Source organism: Salmo salar, chromosome 01 (assembly GCF_965601325.2).
Source record: "Salmo salar chromosome 01, fSalSal1, whole genome shotgun sequence".
Taxonomy (NCBI): domain Eukaryota; kingdom Metazoa; phylum Chordata; class Actinopteri; order Salmoniformes; family Salmonidae; genus Salmo; species Salmo salar.
In genome coordinates, this window is record NC_138291.1 from 46,755,946 (window position 1) to 46,778,416 (window position 22,471).

A 22,471-nucleotide genomic window follows, 5' to 3' on the forward strand; every position below is an offset into this window, starting at 1 on the left:
TCTCATTTAAGGCAAATCTACGAAGTGATAGATCTGTTATTTTTCTATCTGTGCTATTTCTATGCTTCCCATTCTTACGTTTCATTTTTGCTTCTTTTACTTTCGGTTTTGTACACCAGCTTTAAACAGCTGAAAATACAATATTTTTGGTTATGGAAAATATATTTCACAGCGGTTTGGATGGTACAATGATTCCCTACACAATGACTGCAAAATTATTGACACTCCTTAAGAGTCTATTTTGTAGTTTTTTTATTTAAACTTTATTTAACTAGTTTATAAATAAAGTAGTCAATAGTTCCTAGTACGCAATGACTACATCAACCTTGTGACTCTACAAACTTGTTGAATGCATTTGTAGTTTGTTTTGGTTGTGTTTCAGATTATTTTGTGTCCAATAGAAATAAATGGTAAACAATGTATTGTGTCATTTTGGAGCAATTGTTATTAGAAATTAGAATATAATATGTTTCTACCATGATTACAGATAATCCTGAATGAATTGTAAATAATAATGAGTGAGAAAGTTACAGAGGGTCAAATATCTTACCCCCAGATACGCTAACCTCTCACCATTATCAATAAGAGGGGAGGTTAGCATGTCTTGGGGGTATGACCTTTGACCCTCTAACTTTCGCACTCATCATTATTCACAATTCAATCAGGATTATCTGTAATCATGGTAGAATCTACATTCATGTAGAAGTGATAAGAAACATATTCTATTCTTATGTACAATAAAACTCCAAAATGACAAAATACATTATTACCATTAATTTCTATTGGGCACAAAATAATCTGAAACTCAACCAAAACAAACTGCAAAGTTTCTAGAGTCACAAGCTTGATGCAGTTATTGCATTCTAGGAATATGTGACCAAATACTAAACTTTGGACTACTTTATTTACAAGAATTTTTAGGGGTGTCAATCATTTTAACCGCTACCTTCATGAAAAAAATATATTGTTCTTGTTAAACAAAATCTATTTCTCTAAGCAATTGTATTAATATAAAAGAAAAAAAATGTAGTTAACAATTTAGCTGAGTACTTGAATTATGTATGCGTGTGTGCAAACTGTGTGTGTGTGTGTGTGTGTGTGTGTGTGTGTGTGTGTGTGTGTGTGTGTAAAGTCACTTCCAAGACTAGAAGATCCTTCTGGGGAGAATGAAGGAAATCTAGCACGATGAGATGAGATCAGCACTAACAGGAGGACAGCCACCGGCGTGCAGACCACTCGCCACACACACACACACTCCCACACCTGACGTCACTCTGTGTTACTCATATAACAACATCAAAACACAATAATCTAGAACAGAAAACCACAAAATCATCCACATCATGTGATTCATCTCCTAACTACTGTCCTTTTAACACGTCAGCTCCTCATCGGATATAACCCAATGCAACTCGTATACAGTGGTAGGGATACAGGGTGAGATGAAGACAGAGAAAGAGAGAGAGAAAACGAAGCAGGAGAGAGACAGAGAAAAAGAGAGAGAGAACGAGTGAAAGAACAACAGAGAAATGGACATAGAAATAAAAGATACAGAGCAAGAGAATAGTGTAACTTACGATGTGGAGCATGAGATAATCTCCCAGACCCGGAGCACTGTCTATCCGGACCAAGATGCCATCCTTTAGGGAAGTACTGAACCCTATGGTCAGTCTGTCTGTGCGCGTGCTTGGCCTCTCGTTGGCTGGCCAGTTGAACGTAATGAGGCCTCCTCCTTTCCCAAAGATATAAGTCATCCCAGCTGAGGAGAAATAGGAGAGAGAAAGAGAGAGAGAGGCAGAGGATGAACTAAAAGGCTTTGACAAGAGGAATAGTTTTTCAAAGCGAAGTGAGAGTAGGATAATGTGAGCCCATGATCCTACCAAACAATTTTTATTGGAATATGGGGTTGATTATTGGTGTTTGTCCTTTGTCCTTTTTTGTAAAGAAAAGAATTTCACCAAAATGTTTGTTGAAGAGATTTTCTTTGCTAATTTTTTTTATGAATACACAAACCACACACACTCCAGAAATGATGATATCAGTGAGCTGTGATGTGTGATGTACACAGCCAAATTACTACACGGCGAAGCACGGGAGCAAAACACTGTTCATTTTTTATTAACGACAGTAGCCATCGCTCCCCAACCAGCAACCATTTCCCTATCATGACGATAGAGAAAAACTCTGTAACCACTGGCATTCCATTAAAATGTTGGGGTCCAAGTAGGCCAAAGACTTTGAAAACATAAATTTGTTTTGGGTGGGGGGGTGTAAGTTGTCTAGTTCTGCCTCACCTGGTTCCTGAACAAAAGTCTCACGAGAGGTTTCGGAATGACTAATGTTCTCACCTGGGTCAGATAAGTCGTAATTCACCAGCTGATTTTTTTCTATCCCAGACCCCATGGGAAATACTGTGACCTATACAAGTTAAATATAATTCCTTCCAACAGGGATTAGCAATAGAGATTCTGAGGAATGAATTCTCCAGTTCACATGTATTATACATGAAAGAAGAAAGACCCCAGGAGAACGTCTTGAGAGTGGAAATCGAGCAATATTCCAAATGTAATGTGAATTGAGCGAACACAAACACACAGAGATGTACTCTGTTTCTGTAGTTGTAGAGAATTTTAAATCGTTATTGGGGCGAGAGACAGTTCGTAGGCATGACTTTTGTGTGTATGCATGTGTGTGTGCTTGTATGTGAGTATGCGTGGGTGAGCGTATGTGTGTGTGGGCATTCTTGTGTGTGCGTGCGTCTTGTGCATGTTTGATGGCATGCATGTGTGTATTCTAAGGCTATAAGGGCCAGCTGGCTCTACCTCTCCTGTCTCCCTCTCTAGTTGTGTGTCAAGTAGAACAGCTGGCCCTCAGTGGGAGCATGGCCACATCACATAAACATTTACATAGCATTTGCATTTAAGTCCCAGCATTTGCACTTCAGACAGGCCTACTGTATTGTACAAACTACACAGGGTACATATACTATTTACAAAGTATCAATGCATCAGAACGCAGTAGGCGTTGCAAATATATCACTCATCTCTTCTCACAGTCCATCATAACCAAGAAAGCTCCTACAATACACCGTCGATGGTCTTACTTTATTTCTAATGGTTAAATAAGTAGCACCAGGCATGCCTTTCCATTGGGGAATTTGGTTGCCCTGTGATACTGAATAATATATGCAATCATTACACAATTAATTAATGAAGAACCATTTGGTTTCAGAAGTGCCCTTGCAGCCTTGATCAGGGGTGCTTCAGAGGTTAAGCAATATATACTTTCCAGCTGCAAAAGACAAAAGAGAGACCGTTTGATGGAGGCAAGATGTTGAACTTTGAGACTTTGCAGTGTACATGTCAAAACCACATATCTTCTGTTGATGGCATGGAGCAGTTTGATTAAAAAATGTAGTGGAATTTTGTTTCACCTCAAGCGCAACAATTTTACTCAAAAAGAACTGCAATGCTGCTGGGTTTTCACGCTAAAACAGTTTCCTGTGTGTATCAAGAATGGTCCACCACCGAAGGACATCCAGCTAACTTGACACATCTGTAGGAAGCATTGGCATCACCATTGTACTTTGTAGAGTATGTGCCCCGACGAATTGAGTCTGATCTGAGGGCAAAAGGAGGTGCAACTCAATATAAGGAAGGTGTTTCTTAATGTTTGGTACACTCAGCTTAGTATAAAGCACGGTTTTAATAGAAAGTGGTCAAAGGGAATTACATAATTTTAGATAGATTGGTAGATGGATAGATAAACCAGCATCAGGTGGCAGCGATGGAACTTCATAAACCAGATTCTAAAATAATAAAAAATCTGTGGGCTCCATCCGATTAAGACAACACAGCATGGCCATTTCCCATCCTGCTGCCCAGCAGAAATGCATGATGGGATTGGCCTGAGCCCAGGTCCTGGCGGTGATGGTCTTGCCAGCACTGGGGTGAGACGCTGTGCCAAAGATGATCTATTATATTGACAAGATAGTCGAGTGACCGCTCTAACAATGGAAATACATGTCCTCAATGATTTTAGGCAGGCGAGATCAGGTGGGACCATTCCAGCCAACGAGAATGCAGACACCTGCGTGAACAATAGGCAGAACTGAGTTGTTTTCTCTAAGTTGCCGGAATGCCACACGCATCCACTTATATCTGTATATTTGTAACAGCATAAACATTATGAAACTTCTTTTAGATCAAATAAGCCTCCCGTAATTCGGCACTCTCATATAGACCACCACACAAAAACGGGCTTCTCTCACGAGGACAGATTTTGGGCGGAGTAAATCCTCTCGCTTCCCCTCTTCCTCTCTGGCTGTACCCTATGACTGGCTGCTCCATGGCTGATATACTTATTATCTTGCTCTCATTAAGAGGAAGTCCAGTCACTGTTTCTAGTAAAATATTCTGCATGAAAGATAGCTGAAAAAGAAGAATGGGTATTTACGGTTTTCTACTCGAATGCCATAATAAACTGATGTGTGACGGTACTCTAATAAACTGTCCAAGAATGGGTCGGGAGATCTTCTACTGGAATGATCATTATACAGTATTTCACTGACTGAATGAATAAGGTTCTCAAAACCCTTCATCTTGCTTAGAAAAGAGAGCTAGATAACTCCACTCAGAGTTACGCAAGCGGGGATAAAGTGCATTATCAATAATTGAGCTTAGAGTGACTGTGTGACTCTTGGCGTTCTTATCAGAATCAGAAAGGGGGATTACTTAGGCATCTTAAGATGTGTCATGGCAAGACGTATTTAGAAGATCCACTTCCCGAAGACCAAAAAATATAAGAGGCAACATCATCGTGAGTTAATTTCAAGTTTCAACAAACTTTTTCAATTAGTTTAAACACACTTTTCCCAAATGACAGCAAGTTGTATTAGCATTCAGACACCGACCTAGACACGCAATGACGCAGACGCTTTTAAAACAATTAAAGACCAGAAAAGTGACTTCCTTTGTGCATATTGATGAGCATGATGCATTTTCTTCATAATGCATTCCAGGTATGCACGTAAATTAATAATGTGGCAGAACGTTTTAAAAAAGGGAGAAGATGGCCTGAACCGCTAACAGCTCCACAAAAGAGGTTTTCTTTTCAACGCGAAGACGTGTGCACCTATAACTGAATAATAGGGCTTTAACACTACTAATGGGTTAGTCAGAGAAACCTGACAGGCGATTCAGTGGGGAGACAGCTCTCCGAGAAAAGAGGACTGATGGTTTGGTTTGAATTTCCATAAACTGATGCAAAAGACTGGATAATGGCTTTCTAAGAATTGTTCTAAAAAGAAATGCACCATTTATGGTTTAAATGTAATGTTCTGTCACGATGTGCGCTGAGAGTCGGGAAGCAAGTTCAGAGAGGGCGTGTTTTAATAAATAAACGCAACATCATACAAAAACAAGAAACACTAACAGCACACAGACATGAAACAGAAACAATAACGCCTGGGGAAGGAACCAAAGGGAGTGACATATATGGTGAAGGTAATCAGGGAGGTGATGGAGTCCAGGTGAGTCTGATGACACGCAGGTCCGTGTAACGATGGTGAGCAGCCTGGTGACCTAGAGGCCGGAGAGGGAGCACCCGTGACAGTACCCCTTCCCCGACGACCAAAATGACGATCACGGGGATCAGGAGCGGACCGGTCACCTCTGCTGAGGCGCGGGAAACTTGTCAATCTGGCTGAGACGCAGGAGCATGGCAACCTAGAGCGCCGGAGAGAGAGAGCATACGTGACGGTACCCCCTCCTCGGCGCGTTCGGCTCCAGCCACAGGACGCCAACCAAAGGGACAATCCCAGGGATCAGGAGCGGACCGGTTACCCCTGCTGATGCACGGGAATCTGGCGCCGGCTGGGGCACGGGAACCTGACAGACCGGTTGAGGCAGGGGAGCCTGGCGATTCGGCTGAAGCATGAGAGCCTGACGAGCCAGCGGAGGCAGGGGAGCCTGGCGATCTGTCTGAGGCATGAGAGCCTGTAGCGGTTCCCGGACCCAACGTCATTCCCACTGAAAAAATAAATAAATAAAAACTCCCTTATGCTTCCCTTAGGTGAGGCATTATTCTGTAACGATGTGAGCTGAGAGTCGGGAAGCAAGTTCAGGGAGTGAGTGTTTTAATAAATAAACACAACATCATACAAAACAAGAAACACTAACAGCACACAGACATGAAACAGAAACAATAACGCCTGGGGAAGGAACCAACGGGAGTGACATATATGGTGAAGGTAGTAATCAGGGAGGTGAGTCCAGGTGAGTCTGATGATGCACAGGTGCGCGTAATGATGGTGACAGGTGTGCGCCATAACGAGCAGCCTGGTGACCTAGAGGCCGGAGAGGGAGCACATGTGACATGTTCTGACCCAGAGCAAAAGCTTTACCACCATCAACCCATACTACATTTGATCAAAACCTGCCATTCGATTCCAATAAAACCACCATAGTTTTCTTCTCTGTTGAAGGCCATAGGTGTTAACTTACGTGTCAGCATCGCCTTTATCCAACCCGGAGGGTTGCCAGTTCGAATCCTGGATGCGACTGGAAATATCTTGTGGAAAGTGAGCTGGCAACCAAAGGGTTGCTAATATCAAAGATGCCTAGATACCATTGCCTGTCGTCGTGCCCTTGAGCAAGGAACTTTACCCCCACAACAACAGCTCCCGGGCTCCCATCACTCTCCTTCTTGATCAAATAGCCCTTACACAGCCCGGAGGTGTGTTGGGTCATTGTCCTGTTGAAAAAGAAATTGTAGTCCCACTAAGAGCAAACAAGATGGGATGGCGTCTCACTGGAGAATGCTGTGGTAGCCATGCTGGTTAAGTGTGCCTTGAATTCTAAATAAATCAGACAGTGTCACCAGCAAAGCACCCCCACACCATCACACCTCCTCCTTCATGCTTCATGGTGGGAACCACACATGCGGAGATCATCTGTTCACCTACTCTGTGTCTCAAAGAAACCAAAAATCTCAAATTTGGACTCATCAGAGCAAAGGACAGATTTCCACCGGTCAAATGTCCATTGCTCGTGTTCCTTGGCCCAAGCAACTCTCATCTTCTTATTGGTGTCCTTTGGTAGTGGTTTCTTTGCAACAATTCGACAATGAAGGCCTGATTCACGCAGTCTCCTCTGAACAGTTGATGTTGAGATGTGTCTGTTACTCTGTGAAGCATTTATTTGGGCTGCAATCTGAGGTGAAGTTATTCTAATGAACTTATACTCTGTAGCAGAGACTCTGGGTCTTCCTTTCCTGTAACGGTCCTCATGAGAGCCAGTTTCATCAAAGCGCTTGATGGTTTTTGCAACTGCACTTGAAGAAACTTTCAAAGTTCTTGAAATATTCCGGATTGACTGACCTTCATGTCTTAAAATAATGATGGACTGTTGTTTCTCTTTGCTTATTTGAGCTGCTCTTGCCATAATATGGACTTGGTATTTTACCAAATAGGGCTATCTTCTCTATACAAACCCTAACTTGTCACAACACAACTGATTGGCTCAAATGTATGAAGAAGGAAAGAAATCCCACAAATGATCTTATACCAAGGCACAGCTGTTAATTGAAATGCATTCCAGGTGACTACCTCATGATGCTGGTTGAGAGAATGCGAAGAGTGTGCAAAGCTGTCATCAAGGCAAAGGGTGGCTACTTGGAAGAATCTGAAATATAAAATATATTTTGATTTGTTTAACACTTTTTTGGTTACTAAATGATTCCATATGTGTTATTTCATAGTTTTGATGTCTTCACTATTATCCTACAATGTATAAAACAGTAAACATTAAGAAAAACCCAAGAATGAGTAGGTGTGTCCAAACATTTGACTGGTACTGTATGTGTATATGTGTGTCTTTCGGAGGCGTTAAAAGAGGAAGTTGAATTTCAGTCGGACCTTCTGTGCAATTGACTAATAAAGTGATCTTCATCTCGTCATAGTGGTTGAAATTATGTTCCATATTTGTCTGAATGAAGGTGTCAGTAACTCATGCACAAACACACAAGCCTGCGCGTCATAGCACATTCGACCTCATGCATGTAAGATGAGTGTGTGTGGTGGTTTGCTTTGATCTATTCAAGATCATATCAGATTCTTTACCATTCTACACGCAGCTTATCTCATATACAATATGAAAACGGTACACACACACACACACACACACACACACACACACACACACACACACACACACACATCAACACAGCCATGTACACACACAGATATGCACACAGACAAGTCATCACTTGTATACATACATATGTTCACTTGCCTCCACGGATACACACAAACACAAAAACACACACACTCACACTCCGAAAGACAGACTTTCCAAGACATAGCAATCTGCACACGTGGACACACATGCACACACACAATCCCAGATCTCATACAGTTTCTAAAATGGAAAGCTTTAAGCAGTTCAAGCCCCCCCCCCCATGGGATGATCTTGAGAGAGGAGCAGAAGTATTGTGAGAGAGTCGAGGGCTTTGACATCTATCAGCTGAGCAATTGGATTCCAGATCTTCTTAGATAAGAGACTGATTGGAGTGGGAGTTTAGTGGAGAGAGATAGAGGGAGAGATGGAGAGAGAGAGAGGGAGAGAGAGAGAAAGAGAGAGAGAGCCTGACGACAGTGCGACAAGCATCCATCTCCCCCACCTTCACAAAGCCAACCATTTTGCCATTTATCAGCAGTTAACACGATTACATTAAGACTGATGCATGGAAATTAGGCCAATTAGTTAGATATAAACCCAGCTAAAATCAAAGGGAAACTGAGCGACGAACCATAGAGTGATGCCAAATCAAACGTAAGCTTCCTGCACTATTACCCACTGTTGAGCACTGGTATGTGGGCCAGAGCTGTGGTCAATTCTATTTTATTTCCTTGGAACTCAGCTTGGAAATGTCTCCATAGCAGAGTTGGGGTCAATTCCATTTCAATTCCAGTCAGTGGAATTTAACATGGAGTATTCCTATTGAACTGTAATGCCATTCCCGAGTTGACATGAGGTTACTTTGGATGAATTGAGATGAATGACCCTAACTCTCATTACCAGTCCTGTAGGTGGGTTGATATCACCATGAATAAACAGCAGAGGAACCATCTTTCAGGCACTGATGATTACATATGGCAGTTATGTACTGCTTGTTGTGCACAGCATGTCTCTTCCCGGGAGTTATTCCTCTCCTCCTTCCCCCCTTTTCTGCTGTCATACTGTGACTACAGGGGAGTAGCATTACGGCTCAGAGCTACGGGGAATGAAGATACCGCTCAGAGAGCGAGGGAGGAAAGGGAGGGGAGAGGAGGTGGAGGGGAGAACGAGGTAGATTGGAGGGGAGGGTACAGCCGAGCAATATCAAAAGTGTCACCGTGTGGTATAGCATCGCAGCTGGTGAAAATGGGATAAACTGGGGAAGCAGAGAGGAGAGATGGGATTTTGATAGAGCCTGTTTTGTAGACGCCACCTTTAGACCTCAAAAGAACATCATTTTCAAAGAAACTTTGCCCACAGTTCTCTGAGGTGTGCTTCCCCACAATCGGGGGGGGGGGGGGGGGGGGGGGGGGCACAGCTACCAAAGTACAGAGACTGACAGAATTAATGAGGAGAGATGACTTACGCACAAATTGAGGAGGGGGGTAAGACTTGTACGATGAGGGGAGAGACACTCATCTAGTGTACCAGAGAACTTTCCAAGGGACCCGTCTTTCATGTGAAATATATCACTGATTTGATGATGAAAACAGCTTACTTACAGTGTGTATATCATTCATCATATATATCAAATCAAAGTCTCCAGTTATAGTATTTGATGTAAGTTAAGTGTGAGAGCAGTGTCTTGCTGACCCACAGAATGCCAGATAGCCTTGTCAAAGCCAAACCAGGTTGAGTACCAGACGAAAGGAGTCATTGATACACAACCCTTAGTTGTGATCGTTTCTCAGATGGCGTAGTCAGCTTGGGACCGTTTCTATTGTTTACACATTGTGGAGTCCAACAGCTTGCCGGGCCATCTGTAGGAAATGGCTGTGAGGACCGGGGAGACCTGAGGGAGGTTGGCGAGATAGCCGGGCTGCAGTACAATGTGCCATTTCAGCATCTCCTTCATCCAATTGTTTGCAGTTTATTTGGTTCTTTGGGGATTTACAAAATTGTATTCCTTTTAAAAATAGGGACCATTGGAAAGAGTGATAGCTTACATGCCACATTATGAAAATGCCATGGCGGCAGGTAGCCTAGTGGTTAGAGCGTTGGACTTGTAACCGAAAGGTTGCAAGATTGAATCCCTGAGCTGACAAGGTAGAAATCTGCCCCTGAACAAGGCAGTTAACCCACTGTTCCTAGGCTGTCATTGAAAATAAGAATGTGTTCTTAACTGACTTGCCTAGTTAAATAATGGTAAAATGCCATAAAAAATTAACTAAATCTTATGCAATCAGAAAAAAAAACAATTGAGTATATATTAGGGCGGGCTGTTGCAGTGATCATATTACTGCCACACCGGCAGTCAGGAGTCATGACCTCAGTCAAATTCCTGTGGCTGTTGAGTCACTGTAATCTCCTTTTATGCACTCTGGTCGCTCTTGGCCTGGTACTCAGGGCTCTATTGTCCCTCTAACCACTCTGACATCAATGCAAATACAATGAAAATCAAATCAAACACATAATCAAAACAGTATCATGCTTTAAAAACTCACCTCACCGTAACAGATCAATTTGAAGAAAGAAGTTCAACAACAGGTTGAAACCGAGTGGAAAACATGGTCGTTGTGGATGACGTCGGATGAATTCAAAACAACCATACACATTTTACAGCTTATGCATACGCAATGACTGCGCCGTTATACAACGCATAGTTAAATAGCCTATTACGCAGGCAGAAAAACCACCCCAAAAACCATAGATTTAAGATGTCTTTGGTACATAATTGGTCTAGACTATATTCTAAAAATGAAACAAATACTAGTATTGACCTTTGAGCGTAGACTGTATTATGATGCATACTGGATGGTCTGGCAACCTTACGCCACGCTCCAAACGTTTTATACACGAGTCTGGGAGAGAACATATAGGACTACAGTAGACGATGCTGGTGGTTCATTTACTGTGCATGGCGGCTTACAGAGTTAACCCACAATGAAAGTTTGTATTTGAATTTTGAATAGCCTAGTAATAGGGCATTTTTTTATATTTTCATTTTAATAGGCTGACAGTACCTTTAGCCACATAATATCTCACCAACGTGCCTTTCCATCTCCTCTTTCTCCTCCATTCCTTTCTCGCGAGAGGGGCTGTCAACGGTTTAATGAAATATGTTTAGTTGTGCAAACGTGTTACTATCGATGTTCCCGGACAGATTTCACTTGGTTTACCAAATGAAACACTGGGTAGCTGCAAGAACAGCGTTATAGAGCCCATGGCATAGAGTTTGGACGGAATATCACCTATCGCGAAGCAAGAGCCTGAATGCTCCTGAAACAGTGGTAGAAGCGTGGAATGAAATACGTCTTCTTATAAGGCCAGACATTTCTATACGCGATCCCGTTTGAAAGCAGAGTTTTGATGGTAGCCACTAAAATGAGGAGGATCTTAGCGTATTTATTTCTCAGCTGCTTATATTAAGCACATGCTCTGTTTTGCATAATTGAAAAACGAACCAAGGGAACGCAGCCTCCTTTCGCTATTCGAGTGCATATCTTTTTTACCCTGCCCCTGTTCCTGCCCATTTGATAACGGTCCATTCCAAATCGGAACTACTTTTACACATCAGTAAAATGTCAGATTAAATTGAGAATAAATAGTCTGATGGGTGAAAATATGATCACTTAATGAGAGAACAGCGTGTGCAGTCTGAGGCAAGGAATAGAGGCAAGCTTTCAATTGCCCATAGTGGCATCATGCAGCCCATACAGTATGTTTTGATTTCTAAGACATTATGAGGTTTGGCTCATTCACAACTAAAGTTGCCAAATAACTCTAAATCTAGCTCATAGGACCTGTTTCAAATGATTACTTTTACACTCAACATAGCCCTTTCATTTGCGCACTCGTTCAGGAACAGGAAAAATATCCTTTCTATATTATTCAGCTTAAATTCTTATTACTATAAAATCACATAATATAAAATAATGGCACGAGACATATTTGGTCTGCTAAATGAACTAGCCTACAGCCTATGGCAATAACATACAGTATGACAGATTCCGAGTCCGAGGGTTTAATAGTTCACACGCACAGGGTTGCAGGTGTGATTGCAGGGTACAGTGAAAATCCAACATGCAGGACAATTTTTTTTTTTTAAATATGAAAATGGTAATAAAAAACAACAAAAGAAATAGAAATAGCACTAAATAAATAATACCAACTTTGGCAGTTGATGACTAAATAACAGCTGTGGCTGACTCATATTCTGTTCTTCTGAAATAAATGTTATGCATATCATAATGTTTATTTAGACCTGCCTAAACTAAATAATGGATTTATTGTGAGGGTGTATACTAAATTGATTTCTTCAACTTTTTTCATGTAGCTGTTCCAAAGTGGCTTGTATGCGTGGAAGCCTGGTGATGCTAAACGTGTTTATGTTAATTAACGGTCAATTACCGTGAGACTGGAAGTCATTTGCATGACAATAACACGCTGACAACATTTCACAGCGCTAAATAATAAGTCTGCACAAGTATGACATTTGGCAAGTGTACTGTGCATCCGCAATCACATACGTGTTTGCACATATGTAGGATACGTCTTCAGACTACAGGTAATGAGATCAAACAGTCTCGAGGGTAGAATGACATCAGGGGCCACAGGAATCATTGCTACAGCTCGCACTGCCATCTGCACAAGACAGCTTCTATGACAGAGGAGTCAATTGGCCGGGGGTGGTTGGCCTGATAGCTGGGTCACAGTCAGAGCACAATGTGCTATTTCAGTGGATTCTCAGTCCGCAGGCAGGCAGCGAGGCTACCCTGGGACAGCCTAACTGCTGCTGTCATGACTTCCCTGCGTCTGTGTGGCTAATCAACAATAGGTGGTTTGTAATGGACCATGGCCTGCCTTGAAGTCCCTTCAGAAGCAGCTGGAACCGGTTTGCTCGGTGTGTGAGCGACTGTCAGCAATTCCACTGCAGGAAATGCAGTAGTGGAGTCTCTGATGTTCGCTAAGGTAGCCTAGTGTTATCGTAAAGACAGACATATGAGGTGTAGTGGATGTATTAATACCATAGACATAACTGCTGGTAAAGTTGACTGTTGATCAGATACTGCAAGTAAACTCCAAAGACTAGTGGATGCTTTAGAGAGGTTGTTAAGGAATATCTCTCTAGTCAGTGGCTTTTGAAGGTGGGATGTTGGACAGAGGAATGAGATGGGTGGATTCTAGTACTGGTACAGTACCTACCCCCCACCACCAGCCTTTTCAATGTAAAGGACTTTGAGCGGTTGGACAAATAATATGTGATCCAGTAACAGAGATGGGGAGCAGAGTGACATGGTCGGAGCACTTTGGGATAGTTAACGGATGACCGTAAGGTTCAATCCCATCATCACGGAAACATGAGTGACAGGGAAGGTCAGAGTTCCGAGTGTTCTGAGGTGACGCAAGATTCCCTTCCTTTCAGAAGGAGCCGTCAAACGGAAAATTATTTTCCGATGAAGAGGAGGGTGGAAAAGGGGGGATAATTTATGAGGGGAGATATGAACTGGTGATCTGGTGAAGTCGCCCACGTCTCACAGGTAACTGACAGAAGAAAGGCTTTGCGATGTGGAGACTGGACAGCACGAGAACAGAGAGAGAGGTGAAAAGGGAGAAAGATGGAGAGGTCGGATAAGCCAACGACACTTCGAGACTCATCTCTGCATCACCATCCAATAATGTTCAAGCGCAATCGATCCGTGTGAAAAGGAAACATTAATGCATGTTGGCTAACCGAACCTGTTTGAAGATATCTAGTTTATATCTGGTCATTCTGTGACAGGTAGACTTTCACACTAATCACCACAATCACTGCTAGAAAAATAAAACAATTTCCACTTGTATTAAAAGTGGCCAAATCACTTAAACCTAGCTTTAGGCTTAAATTTATTCCCTCTTAGGAAAAACTTCAAACACCTGGTGGGGAATCATGCCATTAGCATTTCCGTGGCACCGCTAGCCCCGACACCCCATCGCAGTGTGACACTGATTGTTCACCCCAGATAATTGGCCATTACTTCTACTTTTGTGCTCGTATTCCCGCCTGTGATTTGATAAGGTTATATCAAGACAAATAGCACAATTTACAGGGAGCCATTTCACCCCAAAAAATAATTGAGAAATGTACTTGAGCTGGGGTTATTTTTTTCTCCCTCCCTCTAAAGCGTGTCCATTTTAAGCGTACGGTAATGAAATAAAAACGGATTTAACATTCTGCGGGCTCTTAAAAATGGGATTTATTTTATCTGGTTGTATCAGAGGGGACCAATAATGGCTGAGATCACACTGTGATAATATCGCAAAGGTTTTCCAATTCGTTTCAATAGGAACAATCTGTGTTCTGAAATTTTTCTCAAAGACAAAAAATCGTAACGGCATAGAAGACAAGGCGATAACCTCGTCCATAGAGGGGACTTTCTGTCTGAGATGTCGACAGCTATAAAGAGATGGATCTTGGCCTTTAATGTAATCTGGAGTATCAGTAATGTGTGACTTAATGGTCATTGTCTCTTGGCCTTTGTGGCCTCGCTCTGTAATGTAACATAAATCCTCATTAGAGAGAGCCTTTCTGGGTGTATTAGGGCCTCACACTCACAGACGACTTTCTTGGTCGTTGTCAGCAGCTTTCTTACCCAGCTTGTGTAGAAAGTGTTGTGTGTATGTGGGAGGACTTGATGTGTTGTCTGGTCAGCAGCCTGACCTCTCTGTACGTCTCTCATGTAAACTGTCAAGCTGTGTGGAGAGGTGAAAAGGGTTCAGCCATGATGGGGCTGTGTGCAAATGCTCTTTCATATCTGATGAGGACTGCAAATTCTGAAATATTGAACCTGAGACAATGGACTCTCTTTTTTAGGGCATATTACTTATCATCGTCTTGCCATGAAATGATTAATTGATCCAACATGCTTTTCAGAGCTTTCAGTCCAAATGTAAGGCCAATCATATCACTTTCGAAAATATGGGTGACAAAGGGAGAAGAAACTATCGATTGATAGAACCTGAAGCGCAAAATTCTGTTAGCTTGTTTATAGCGAACCAAACCTCTGTAGACTGTTAGCTATGTTGGTTGTTGTCACTTCAATAGGAATATAATTTATGGAAAAACTAACTGGGGCAGTGAGAGGGAGAACGAAAGAGAGTGAGGGTGAGAGAGAGAGAGAGAGAGAGAGAGAGAGAGAGAGAGAGAGAGAGAGAGAGAGAGAGAGAGAGAGAGAGAGAGAGAGAGAGAGAGAGAGAGAGAGAGGAAAAGCAAGAGAGAGACGCAATGAGGGAGAGGAGCAAAAGAGGGACAGATTTAGAGAGAAAGTGAGAGATAAAGAGATAGAGGGACTACTGAGGAGTGAGGGGTAGAGAGAGGAGAAACTGAGATATTTGACAATGCAGATCTAATCCTTCTACTGTGTGAGTCATACAGACTAGTGTACTGGACCCTCTCTCTCTCTCGGACTCAACATGGATCAGAGGGGTCTGTGTAAATCAATCTGATGTTTATCGTGTCTAACATGAGATGCCGCTCCTCTTCTCACTTGTCTTCATATATGGTGTGTGTAAGATGGAACTCCTATTATGTGCCATGACATGGGGGAACACCACAGTACCACAGCTGTTCCAGATCTTTTTAACCCCTTTCTCTTGAAACGTACCATTTTATATATATATATATATATATATATATATATATATAAATGTAATACAGACCAGGTGCAGGTTAAGTCAGGGATGTTGCATTGAAACTGATGAACAGTGTTTGTGTGACCTAGGATGCTCACCGGTGGCTACTGCTAACTGTTAACCCTTTGCACCCACGTGCACACACCCCCACACGCAGTTACTCACACGCCAGCTTTTTTTCAACCTGGTGTAAAGAATATTGGAGAGAGAAAGAAAATAGAGAGGGAAGGGGGGGAGAGAAAAAGGTAAAGCAGAAAGATTGAGAAAGAGAGAGAGTGAGAAGGCAGGCCAGAGGTAATGTGGTGTGTTAGCCCCTGATAGCGCTGGTTTTTGTTTGGCCTCCGCTCTCCTCAACAACAATGACTACTGCCGCAGTGGATGAGCACACCTGTGTGTGTGTGTGTGTGTGTGTGTGTGTGTGTGTGTGTGTGTGTGTGTGTGTGTGTGTGTGTGTGTGTGTGTGTATGTGTGTATGTGTGTGTGTGTGTGTGTGTGTGTGTGTGTGTGTGTGCGCACATGCGTGTACAATGCGCATTTGTGTGAGAGTCTTTTTGTTCCTCTCTTGCTCTCTCTCGCTCTTCCCCCACACTCTTGCTCTTCCCTCTCTTTTATGTGAAATAAGTCACTCTGCTAAACCTCTTTCCCTTTGAAGATGTGTTTAGAAGAAAGGGATGAGAAATTAAAGAAAGGAGGAATGGCACATGAAAGGAGGAAAAACAGTTTTGCACTGGCAATTCATCCGGGGGAAAAACTGCAGGCGGTGCTTTGGACTGTGAATAAAACATTGACTATATGACACAAGTCTTCTAGGGACAAAGGCAGACGGCAGCAAACAAACACGAGCACTGTGATTAGTTCTGCTCATCCTTCTGCTTGGGAGCCAGCCTGATTTGACACAGACAGTTGGGAGTATAAAGGAGTGTTTTATTTGGGGGAACACTGTGTTCTCAGTGAAATCTATGTGCGAACTAAACACACCATTTTATTACATTTGAAACACTTCAAATCCTGGTATAGAGGTCCTGCTTGGCCCCAGCGATGTACTGGGCCTTATGCACTACCCTCTGTAGCGCTTTGCGGTCGGATGCTGAGCAGTTACCATATCAAGCAGTGATGCAACCAGTCAGAATGCTCTCGATGGTGCAGCTAGAGAACTTTCTGAGCATCTGAGGGGGAAAAGGTGTTGTCATGCCCTCTTCACGACTGTCTTGGTGTGTTTGGACCATGATAGTTTGTTGGTGATGTGGACACCAAGGAACTTGAGGCTCTCAACTTGCGCCACTACAACCCCGTCGATGAGAATGGGGGCGTGCTTGGTCCTCCTTTTCCTGTAGTCCACAATCATCTCCTTTGTCTTGCTCACGTTGAGGGAGAGGTTGTTATCCAGGCACCACACTGCCAGGTCTCTGACCTCCTCCCTATAAGCTGTGTCATCGTTGTCTCACTGTTGTATCGTCAGCAAACTTATTGATGGTGTTGGAGTCGTGCGTGGCCACACAATCGTCGGTGAACAGGGAGTACAGAAGGGAAATAAGCACACACCCCTGAGGGGCCCCATGTTGAGGATCAGCTGGGGGTGGCTCGTCAGGAAGTCCAGGATCCAGTTGTAGACGGAAGTGTTTAGTCCCAGGGTATTTAGCACAATGATGAGCTTTGAGGGCAATATGGTGTTGACCGCTGAGCTGTAGTCAACGAACAGCATTCTCACGTAGGTGTTCCTTTTGCCCAGGTGGGAAAGGGCAGTGGGGGAGATTGCGTCATCTGTGGATCTGTTGGAGTGGTATGTAAATTGTTGTGGGTCTAGTGTTTCTGGGATGATGGTGTTGATGTGAGCCATGACCGGCCATTCAAAGCACTTCATGGCTACAGACGTGAGTGCTACAGGGTGGTAGTCATTTAGGCAGGTTACCTTGGCGTTCTTCAGCACATGGTCTATGGTGGTCTGCTTGAAACATGTAGGTATTACAGACTCGGTCAGGGAGAGGTTGAAAATGTCAGCGCATGCTCTGAGTACGCGTACTGGTAATCCATCTGGTCCTGTGGCCTTGTGAATGTTGACCTGTTTAAAGGTCTTACTCACATTGGCTACTGAGAGTGTGATCAGACAGTCGTACGGAACAGCTGGTGCATCGTTCAGTGTTGCTTGCCTCGAAGCGAGCATAGAAGGCATTTAGCTCGTCTGGTAGACTTGCCTCACTGGGCAGCTCGTGGGCTGTGTTTCCCTTTGTAACCCGTTATATGTAGTTTGCAAGCCCTGCCACATCCGACGAGCGTCAGAGCCTGTGTAGTAGGATTCAATCTGTATTGACGCTTTGCCTGTTTGATGGACATTGAGGACATTGCCAAAAACTACTACGTATTTTCTTGAAATATAAGGACCGATAAGGACAGGTTAATAGTTAACAGGTATGTTGTGTATACAGTATGTTTGTGTGTGTGGGTGTGTGTGTGTGTGTGTGTGTGTGTGTGTGTGTGTGTGTGTGTGTGTGTGTCTGTATGTATTTGTCCCTCGGGGTACGACTAGCTGTCTGTGTTCACCGCAGTGGTGACAGGACTGATTTTACACCTGGTTGGGCGAGTGTGTGTTTGTGTGTGCATGTGCGTGTGTGTGTGTGTGTGTGTGTGTGTGTGTGTGTGTGTGTGTGTGTGTGTGTGTGTGTGTGCATGTGCGTGTGTGTGTGTGTGTGTGTGTGTGTGTGTGTGTGTGTGTGTGTGTGTGTGTGTGTGTGTGACGGGGTTGATTTCATAGCTGGTTGGACTTGTCTCTGGTGGTCAGAAGTCCTAACTAGAACACGACAGACATGCAGAAACGTTGCCTGAGAGAAGACAGAAAAGGATGGACAATTCATGGATGGCCACACACATATAAATGATCTTCTATAGGTGCTTGACTGGCTGTCATGTTTATTGTGCTGGGGTTATAAAGAACATGTTTCTCATTGCATGCTAAATCAACCATGAATACACACTTTTACGAAGTAATTATGGTCTGCAAAAGAGGGGACTTGGGAATGAATTATGATTACAGTAACAATTCAATATCATAAATGTTCAATTGTTTAATTGAATTATACTACTATTTATACTGCTATTTGAATTAAACTGATACAGAATGGATCTGTTGACAAAGGGATGGTTCTATGGATTTAAATGAACAGATAATAAATATATCTTCAATGCCATTGAACTCTTTTAATCAAGTCTCATCATCTATTGCAGCTAGATATTGCCTTAGAAGTGTTGTGGTGAGACTGCTTAAATAACCATATCGCAACTCTTTTTATAATGGTTCTCAATGAGAGCTAATGCAATATATCACTACAGTTGAACAAGACTGGAAAATCTAAATCAAATCAATAATACAGCAATATTTATTTAACTAGCCAAGTCAGTTAAGAACAACTTCTTATTTTCAATGACGGCCTAGGAACAGTGGGTTAAAACCTGTTGGGGCTAGGGGGAATTTGCACGGCCGGATAAAAAACGTACCCGATTTAAACTGGTTACTACTCTTGCCCAGAAACGAGAATATGCATATAATTATTTCATTTGGATAGAAAACACTCTAAAGTTTCTAAAACTATTTGAATGGTGTCTGTGAGTATAACAGAAATCATATGGCAGGCCAAAACCTGAGAAAATTCCATACAGGAAGTGCCCTGTCTGACAATTTGTTGTCCTTCAGTTGCATCTCTATCAAAAATACAGCATCTCTGCTGTAACGTGACATTTTCTAAGGCTTCCATTGGCTCTCAGAAGGCGCCAGAAAGTGTAATGGGGTGTCTGCAGTCTCTGGGCGAAGTACAGCAGCTCTGTTTGTGAGTGGCCAGCCTGGGAACAGTGAGACTGAGAAGCGCGTTCATGAGAATTATCCATTTTTTCTTTCAGCCTTTGAATGAATACAACGTCGCCCGGTTGGAATATTATCGCTATTTTACGAGAAAAATAGCATAAAAATTGATTCTAAACAGCGTTTGACATGCTTCGAAGTACGGTAATGGAATATTTAGAATTTGTTTTGTCACGAAATGCGCTCGCGCGTCACCGTTTGGATAGTTACCTGAACGTATGAACAAAACGGCGGTATTTGGATATAACTATGGATTATTTGGAACCAAAACAACATTTGTTGTTGAAGTAGGAGTCCATTCTGACGAAGAACAGCAACGGTAATCCAATTTTTCTTATAGTAAATCTGAGTTTGGTAAGGGCCAAACTTGGTGGGAATCAAATTAGCTAGCCGTGATGGCCGGGCTATGTACTCAGAATATTGCAAAATGTGCTTTCGCCGAAAATATATTTTAAAATCTGACACTGCGATTGCATAAAGGAGTTCTGTATCTATAATTCTTAAAATAATTGTTATGTATTTTGTGAACGTTAATCGTGAGTAATTTAGTAAATTCACGGCAGTGAGTCAATGTGCAGGGCTATGAGGTATTTGAGGTAGAGGTCGACCGATTATGATTTTTCAACGCTGATACCGATACCGATTATTTGGGGGCCAAAAAACCCCGCTACCGATTAATCTGCCTTTTTTTTTTTTTACATGTATTTATTTGTAATAATGACAATTACAACAATACTGAATGAACACTTATTTTAACTTAATATAATACATCAATAAAATCAATTTAGCCTCAAATAAATAATGAAACATGTTCAATTTGGTTTAAATAATGCAAAACAAAGTGTTGGAGAAGAAAGTAAAAGTGCAATATGTGCCATGTAAGAAAGCTAACATTTAAGTGCCTTGCTCAGATCATGGGAACATATGAAAGCTGGTGGTTCCTTTTAACATGAGTCTTCAATATTCCCAGGTAAGAAGTTTTAGGTTGTAGTTATTATAGGAATTATAGGACTATTTCTCTCTATAGGATTTGTATTTCATATACCTTTGACTATTGGATGTTCTTATAGGCACGTTAGTATTGCCAGTGTAACAGTATAGCTTCCGTCCCTCTCCTCACTCCTACCTGGGCTTGAACCAGGAACACATCGACAACAGTCACCCTCGAAGCAGCGTTACCCATGTAGAGGAAGGGGAACAACTTCTCCAAGTCTCAGAGCGAGTGACGTTTGAAAAGCTATTAGCGCGCACCTGCTAACTAGCTAGCCATTTCACATCGGTTACACCAGCCTCATCTTGGGAGTTGATAGGCTTGAAGGGGTGGGTATAATTTGTGGAACGTTCCAACAGGAATCTGTTCCAAAAAACGTAAAGTAAAAGGTTGCCAACCAACAACGCATGTGTGTGAGGACAGACATTTTTCGGAATAAACGTGATGAATGGAAAACGCAATGAAATAGACCACTCCCTACCCGGTATCTTATTATGCCGCTATACAACTTTGTATGCGTTGTTTTTTGGCAACCTTGTTATTTACGAAGTTTTTGGAATAGATTCCTGTTGGAACGTTCCACAAATTATACCCACCCGGGTTGAAGTCATAAACAGCGCAATGCTTGAAGCACAGCGAAGGGCTGCTGGCAAAACGCACGAAAGTGCTGTTTGAATGAATGCTTACGAGCCTGCTGGTGCCTACCACCGCTCAGTCAGACTGCTCTATCAAATCATAGACTTAATTATAACATAATAAACACACAGAAATACGAGCCTGAGGTCATTAATATGGTAGAATCTGGAAACTATCATCTCGAAAACAAAAGTTTTTTCTTTCAGTGAAATACAGAACCGTTCCGTATTTTATCTAACGTGTGGCATCCCTAAGTCTAAATATTCCTGTTACATTGCACAACCTTCAATGTTATGTCATAATTACGTAAAATTCTGGCTAATTAGTTTGCAACGAGCCAGGCGGCCCCAAACTGTTGCATATACCCTGACTCTGCGTGCAATGAACGCTAGAGATGTGACACAATTTCATGTTAGCAGGCAATATTAACTAAATATGCAGGTTTAAAAATATATACTTGTGTATTGATTTTAAAGAAAGGCATTGATGTTTATGGTTAGGTACATTGGTGCAACGACAGTGCTTTTTTCGCAAATGCGCTTGTTAAATCAACACCCGTTTGTCGAAGTAGGCTGTGATTCAATGAGAAATTAACAGGCACCGCATCGATTATATGCAACGCAGGACACGTTAGATAAACTAGTAATATCATCAACCATGTGTAGTTAACTAGTGATTATGTTAAGATTGATCGTTTTTTATAAGATAAGTTTAATGCTAGCTAGCAACTTACCTTGGCTTCTTGCTGCCCTCGCATAACAGGTAGTCACCCTGCCATGCAGGCTCCTCGTGGAGTGCAATGTAAGGCAGGTGGTTAGAGCGTTGGACTAGTAACCGAAGGTTGCAAAAACGAATCCCTCCTGAACAAGGCAGTTAACCCCCGTTCCTACGCCGTCATTGAAAATAAGAATGTGTTCTTAATCTGACTTGCCTAGTTAAATAAAGGTCCCAAAAAATTGGGGGGAAAAATAAAAAATTAAGAAAATAAAAATAAAAAGAATCTGCAAATCGGTGGCCAAAAATACCGATTACCGATTGTTATGAAAACTTGAAATCGGCCCTAATTAATCGGCCATTCCGATTAATCGGCCGACCTCTAATTTGAGG

The 22,471-nt window shown here is 42.3% G+C and overlaps 1 protein-coding gene across 11 annotated transcripts in view; it reads right to left on the reverse strand.

Moving 5' to 3' along the window:
- nrxn3a (neurexin 3a) overlaps positions 1-22,471 on the reverse strand; it is a 430,381-nt gene that overhangs the window by 118,634 nt on the left and 289,276 nt on the right. For all 11 annotated transcript variants that reach the window (XM_082974861.1, XM_082974859.1, XM_082974856.1 and 8 more), the window contains one exon: positions 1,578-1,759. In XM_082974861.1, the coding sequence (XP_082830987.1) occupies positions 1,578-1,759 (182 nt within the window). The remainder of the gene's footprint in view (positions 1-1,577; positions 1,760-22,471) is intronic.